Source organism: Octopus sinensis, unplaced genomic scaffold, assembly GCF_006345805.1.
Source record: "Octopus sinensis unplaced genomic scaffold, ASM634580v1 Contig07822, whole genome shotgun sequence".
Taxonomy (NCBI): domain Eukaryota; kingdom Metazoa; phylum Mollusca; class Cephalopoda; order Octopoda; family Octopodidae; genus Octopus; species Octopus sinensis.
This window is the reverse complement of record NW_021830466.1, coordinates 40,516-47,500: the sequence shown is the minus strand read 5'-3', so window position 1 is coordinate 47,500 and position 6,985 is coordinate 40,516. Positions and strand designations below refer to the sequence as shown.

Genomic DNA, 6,985 nt, shown 5'->3' with positions numbered 1-6,985 from the left:
TTCTAAAATGCACCATAAATGTTCAATAATATTGGGATCTGGGGAGCTGTGGTGGCCAGATAAGACGTTCAACTTCACTAGAATGTTCCTCATGCCATTCAGTAACAACTTTAGCTATGTGAATTGGTGCATTATCATCCTGAAAGATTGCGTTTCCCTCCGGAAACAGTTCCACAACCATATGATGAATTTGATCAGATAAAATGCTTAAATAGTCTTGACTATTAATTCTGCCATTTCTAAGATATAGCCCCCCCCCCCCAGTTCACCACAGATCTTCCTCCATGTTTAACAGTTGGAAGAAGGCAGTCTGGGTCAAATGCTTCTTTTGGCTATCTCCACACGTATACTCGGCCGGTGTTCGGAAATAAAGCAAAGGATGACTCTTCTAAGAAAATAACATTCTTCTACTACTCTAGAGACCAATTCTGTAGGTTTTTACTCCACTCTAAACGCTTCGCAATGTTTGTTTTTGAAAGTAGTGGTTTTCTTATTACAGCCCTCCCATGAAATCCGGCTTTGTGCAGCTTTGTGGGTTCTCGAGGTAGTCATTAACCTCTGCAGTAATTTTGGGAGCTGTACTTTTGTGATCTTTTCTTACAGTTTGCATAAGAGTCTGACGGTCCCTCTCTGAAAGTTTTGGTTTTCTTCCGGAGATTTGTTTCGACGAGGAGGCTTTTCCCTCTTCTCAAAAGCTGTCATTACTTTCGAGACAGTACTTCTTGATACACCAAACATTTCGGCTGTTTTCACTACGCTAGCGCCTGCCATACGAGCACCAACAATTTGACCTCTTTGAAAGTCCGATAGATATGTCATTTTAATGAATTTTAATTACCTTTTTCTGGTGAAATTTGAAATTAAACAGCAATTTTAGCAAAACATATTAAGCAATACTAATAATAAATCAAAAATCATAAAAATAAACAAGCTTTTGACGGTTTTATAGATATTTCAAAATTATGATACTATGATATTAGGCGTTTCCATAATTTTGTCCAACCTCTGTATATATGTATGGGTGTGTGTGTGTCTTTATGTTTGTGTCTATCTGCCGCCACTGCTTGACAACCGGTGTTGGTGTGGTTACATCCCCGTAACTTAACAACTCGGAAAAGACACCGATAGAATAAGCATCAGGCCCTAAAACATAAATAAACAAATAAACAAGATCTGGGATCAATTCGTGCGACTAAGATTCTTCAAGGCGGTGCTACAGCATTGCCACTATCTATTGTCTGAAACAAGTAAAAGATTAAAGATATTTTCTGTTTCACATTTACCTTGCGCGCGTAAACGAAAGCAATGTATTGTAGTCACTCATCTTTGTGTTTACAAAATTACTGAAAAACAGCCGGACGGATTTTCACCAAATTTGGCAGAAATACTCACTGGATAAGTGAGTCAAATTGATGAAAATTTGGTTTGATTATCTTCAAAACTGGCGGATGGGTGAATCAAAATGTTTTGACTGTGCAGATTTTTTGCGAATGAATTTATGTGCACACAGGATAATTTGAGAAAAAACTTATCCGCGCGCGAGCTGCCAGAAACGTTAGCACGCCGGACCAAATTTTTCAAGGCGGAGAGCAGGCAGAAACGTTAGCACGCCGGACAAAATGCTTAGATGTATTTCGTCTGTCGCTACGTTCTGAGTTCAAATTCCGCCGAGGTCGACTTTGCCTTTCATCCTTTCGGGGTCGATTAAATAAGTACCAGTTACGCACTGGGGTCGATATAATCGACTTAATCCGTTTGTCTGTCCTTGTTTGTCCCTTCTGTGTTTAGCCCCTTGTGGGTAATAATGAAATAGGTACCGTATTTGACGGCATATTAGACGCACTGGCATATTAGACGCACCCTTATTTCAGCAGGTCAAAGTGTATTTAAGCGTGGCCAGTGGTTTTTATCGAAACCGTTTTAGACCCTTTGACACTCACAGTCCTGTTGGATGGTACATCAAATGTGATTGGAACTTCGTCCATATTCCCTATTTGGCCCAGTTCAAAACAAATTTTCTTTCTTGCATTTATAACAAATCTATGAAAATCTAATATTTTTTCTTCATAATCAGCAGGCATTTTTTGTGCAATGAATGTTTTTGTACGCATTGATAAACCCTTCCGTTTCATAAACCTGTAACACCAACCTTCTGTTCCTGCAAAGTTCTGTATCCCTCGTTGTTCTGCTACTCTCATGGCCTCATGAATTATCATTTTGGTAGATACACTTCTCCCTGAGTTTCTCTCATCAAGCACCCACGTTTTTATATCATCCTCAAGTTCTGGCCAATGTGGGGCTGGGCAACGAAGGTTATGTTTACCTTTCTGTGCTCTCATCAGCTGCTCTTCTTGCTGTCGCCAGACACGTATCATTTTTTCTGTAGGTGGTGGCCCAAAAACCCTTGCTGCTGCTCTATTTCCATGCTCCTTGGCATAATCTACAACTCATAGTTTGTAGGAGATCTTGTAGCTTGATCTTTTTGCTGCCATAGCCGTGAGGGTGCTTGTTCTGTTGTAGTGTGTTTTGTTATGATCATAAACTTTGTTGTACCAAGATATCCAACCTACCTCCGTATATACACGAACTCGCAACGATCATGTGCATTCCGTAGTTTTACTCCTCACCGTCAGATGGCATCGAGTTAGGGTTCCGATCAGTGATATTAGTAAACGTGTGTCATGGATCGCAGCCTAACAATTTACGGTAGATTGCTTTGAATTTTACGATAATTCGTATTTTAAAGTAATAATACTGGTAATAATAATAATAAAATAATAATAATAATAATAATAATAATAATAATAATAATAATAATAATAAATGCCCTGATGCAGTACCAGGCAGTGGCTCTCATGGCTTCTGATCTTAACTGATTGGAAGTGTTATCATGTACATTGTTTTGTCTTGGTATAAAAGATGGGCTACAGCAAATATTCTGCTCAATACCTCAGATTTGCTTGTCAGTTGTTTGACCTTAACCAGCTGAGCATGTCCCTTAGTGGCTGACGATATGTGCATCTCTGATCACGAGCAGAAGTAGTGGGGGAGCATCATAGCCATGTGTTGAGAGGGATTCTTTGGGGTTTGAATAGTTCACCTCTGGAAACATGGGTGGTTCTTTCAACATCCTTAAGCAACCCTTATTCAGGTACCGTTTGAGCGGGATGGGCTACTCAACCTGAAGAAAATTCTAACTGGGCCCCACCTGCAAGGTCATGTGCTGTTTATCTTGATAGAAATACTTATCGTAAGCTAGGTTAGTGAGCGTCTGGGAGAAGATTAGCCTACGGGAGGGTCTTGACTTCGCATATTAGACGCAGGGCGATTTTTTGAGCCAAAGTTTTTGAAAAAAAGTGCGTCCTATATGCCGTCAAATACGGTATTTCGTCTGCCGCTACGTTCCGAGTTCAAATTCCGCCCAGGTCGACTTTACCTTTCATCCTTTCGGGGTCGATTAAATAAGTACCAGTTACGCACTGGGGTCGATATAATCAACTTAATCCGTTTGTCTGTCCTTGTTTGTCCCTTCTATGTGTAGCCCCTTGCGGGCAGAAAAGAAAAAAAAAAAGCTTATCCGCGCACAGGGTTATGCATCACCCCTCCAATGCCTTGTTTTTTTTTTCGTTTTTTTTCCTTCAGTTCCTTTTTTAAAAGTTTATTTCAGTTTTAGACGGCTTTTTTAAATATAAATTTTTGCTTTTTTCGTTTCATTTTTCTTTCTTTCTGTTTCTGTCCACCTTTCACAAATTGTCTTTTTTTTTTTTTTACCTTTGTCATTACAGGAAACGGTGAGTGAGTTTGAGAAGAAATATCCACGAATCAGGGCCTTGTTACTTCATACAGTTGAGGAAGATGGCACTCACTTCGACCACAACAATACAAACTTATTCCCCGCTCGACCACGACGTCTCTCGAACTTTTACTGTCATTACGAGAAACCAGACATTTTCTTAATCCTGCAGGTTTGGCTAGACCCAGGCGTTCAAGAATGTTACAAGAATCTCAACGACCCCGACAATGAAATATTCCTGCCCTATTCTGAAGAATAGTAAGTTCAACGAAATAGCACTTTCTCTTTCTCTCTCTACCTCTCTCCCTTCCCCTTTCTCTCTGTCTCTCTGTCTTCTTTCTCCCCTTCTCTTTTCTCTCTATCCTTCATCCCCCTCTCTCCCTCTCTTCTCTCTCTCCCTCCCTATCTCTTCTCTTTCCTCCTCTCTCTCCACCTCCCTATCTCTTCTCTTTCACACCTCTCTCCTTCTCTCTTTTTTCTCTCCCTCTATCTCCCTCTCGCTCCCTTTCTCTTTTCTCCTTTTCAGTGGTAGAAATAGCAGAGTGCCGGGTTCCAGGTCATAATGATGGGAAAAACATTCGACTCATGAGCGTTAGTCTTTTTACTTGTGTAAGTGGAGACCAGTCGCATGCAACGTCTTCTACTCAAAGAAAAAAAAATGAGATGACACACAAAATATATGATATATATATCACGCAAGATCAGCCAGACCATCAGATGATGTTATACACCGCTGGTCACAATGCGCTTCCAATTGTCTTGATTGCACCATTCTTTTTCATAGAAAATATATATATCTTTATATATAAAAGTGAGGTTGTGTGCTGTCTGTCTCCTACGATTTAGATTCCTAACTACTCCCACATTTTGCGGTGCAGTTTAACCAAAACCGGGTATCTTATAGTCGTGATTCATATCGAGCCCTTCTGGGTATTAGCGCGCATCTACGATGAGTCTACGATTTAAAAAAAAATTTACCATCAATTTTCCCCATTTTTAATGCATTTTTTGCATATATAAGGGAAGTAACTCTCTAAAAATTTATTATTAAATCTCAGAACGTAAAAAGCTACAGTAACCCCCCCCCCTTTGTGGTTAGCCATATTGAGATGGCTATAATACTTTACATCTCTAAAATGCTTATATAGTTATTTCCCTTACAAACCCGAGCAACGCCGGGCAATACTGCTAGTATATATATATATATATGTATATATATATATATGTCAACCTGTTCCTGCGCCGCCTCAAACTTTGCGCATACTACCACGCGTCCCCGCAGCGTCACAACAATCAGGATTGCCTTTTGGAGCTGGGGCGTCGTCCATCCATCTGGACGCCGCCCCCAGGCCTTTTCAGTAGCCTAGATTCGTTTGTACATGACTGCAACGCTTTGGTCCACCGTTTCAACTTTGAACCAAGACCCCGCCGAGCCAACCTCACTCGGGCCGAATCCATTGCCCTTCGCCACCTCCGCCGACGTAATGACATTGTCATCAAACCGGCGGACAAAGGCGGGGCAGTGGTAGTGTGGCGCGCGGACCTATACAGGGAGGAAGCGCTCAACCAGCTTCAAAATCCCCTCTTCTATCGCCTCCTCCCCTCCGATCCCACCTCCTCTTACCAACAGCGAGTGTCCTCCACCATCCGCGACCTCATCTCCTCCTCCGCTCTCCCCCCCCACCGCCACCAACCTCATCGTCCGCACACCCCGCACCTCCACCATCTACTTCCTTCCCAAGATCCATAAACCCTCTAATCCTGGCCGTCCCATAGTCTCTGCCTGTAATTGCCCCACTGAACTCATCTCCCTATACCTCGACCGCATCCTGTCCCCCTTAGTCGCAGCCCTCCCATCCCACATACACGACACCAACCACGCCCTCCGTCTCTTCAATTCCTTTTCCTTCCCTTCCAGCCCCTCACACCTCCTCTTCACTTTAGATGTAAAATCCCTGTACACAGTGATTCCCCACAATGACGGTCTCCTAGCCCTCCAACACTTCCTCGACCGTCGTCCCGACCCCACCCCCAGCACCCCCACCCTTCTCCGTTTGGCTGAGCACGTCCTCACCCTCAATTGCTTCACGTTCGCCGGGGAAACGTACCAACAGGTGTCCGGGGTCGCGATGGGAACTAGGATGGGCCCCAATTTCGCCAATCTCTTTCTTGGCTACATTGAGGCCCAAGTGTTCTCCCAGTTCTCTGGGCCGACCCCCGAACTATACGGTCGCTATATCGCCGACTGCGTAGGTGCCACCTCCCTTTCCCGTGAACTTCTCTGCCAATTCATCTCTTTCCTTTCCAACTTTCACCCCTCTCTTCAATTCACCTCCACCATCTCCAACACCTCTGTCAACTTCCTTGACATCTCTCTCCGCATCGATCACCCCTCCAACTCTCTCACCACCACCGCCTTCTTTAAACCTACGGATTCCCACCTCTATCTCAACTTCTCTTCCTCCCACCCCTTCCACACCAAACGAGCCCTCACCCGCGCCCGTCGCATCGACCGCACTACCGCCCTGTCTCCTTCCCCCCGCCCACCCCCCAACCGCACCCCTTCCCCCTCCTTTTCCACCCCTCTACCCTACCCCTTCGTCGCAAGATACTACGTGCCTTCCGTCGCCTCCAGCTTGATCCCACCACCCGCCCTATTTTCCCTAACCCACCCCTGTCCTCCTTCAAACGAGCCCGCAATCTGCGTGACCTCCTGGTCCACAGCACCCTCTCTCCTTCCCCCTCAGCCCCACACGGATCATTCCCTTGCTCTAGATCCCGCTGCAACACTGCCCCTTCATCACCAACACCACCGCTGTCACCGGCTCCAACCAGCATACTGTACGCATTAGGCACTCTTTTACGTGCACCTCGTCTGGCCTATTTACTGCATTAAATGCAACCTATGCGGGATGCTGTATGTAGGACAGACGGGACGCCGGTTGTCCGACCGTTTCACTGAACATTTGAGGGACGTTCGCCTACACTCTTTTTCTCCCGTCGCACGCCACTTCCGCTCGGCCGGCCATTCCCTAGATGACATCTCAGTGTTTGGTCTCGCCCCCAACAATGGTCGCCCACTTTCCAGGCTCCACTTGGAGCAACGCTACATCTTCACCCTACAAACTACTACCCCACACGGACTTAACACAGCCCTCCTCTTGAGATCCGCTTCTTTTTTTTTTTTTGTTT

General features: G+C 44.6%; 1 protein-coding gene across 2 annotated transcripts in view; it reads left to right on the top strand.

Moving 5' to 3' along the window:
• LOC115227855 (guanine nucleotide-binding protein G(i) subunit alpha-2) overlaps nucleotides 1-6,985 on the top strand; it is a 43,444-nt gene that overhangs the window by 9,481 nt on the left and 26,978 nt on the right. For both annotated transcript variants that reach the window (XR_004997148.1, XM_029798568.2), the window contains exon 3: nucleotides 3,786-4,051. Coding sequence is in view for 1 of the 2 variants with exons in the window: in XM_029798568.2 (XP_029654428.1) it covers nucleotides 3,786-4,051 (266 nt within the window). In the remaining variant the exon portion in view is untranslated. The remainder of the gene's footprint in view (nucleotides 1-3,785; nucleotides 4,052-6,985) is intronic.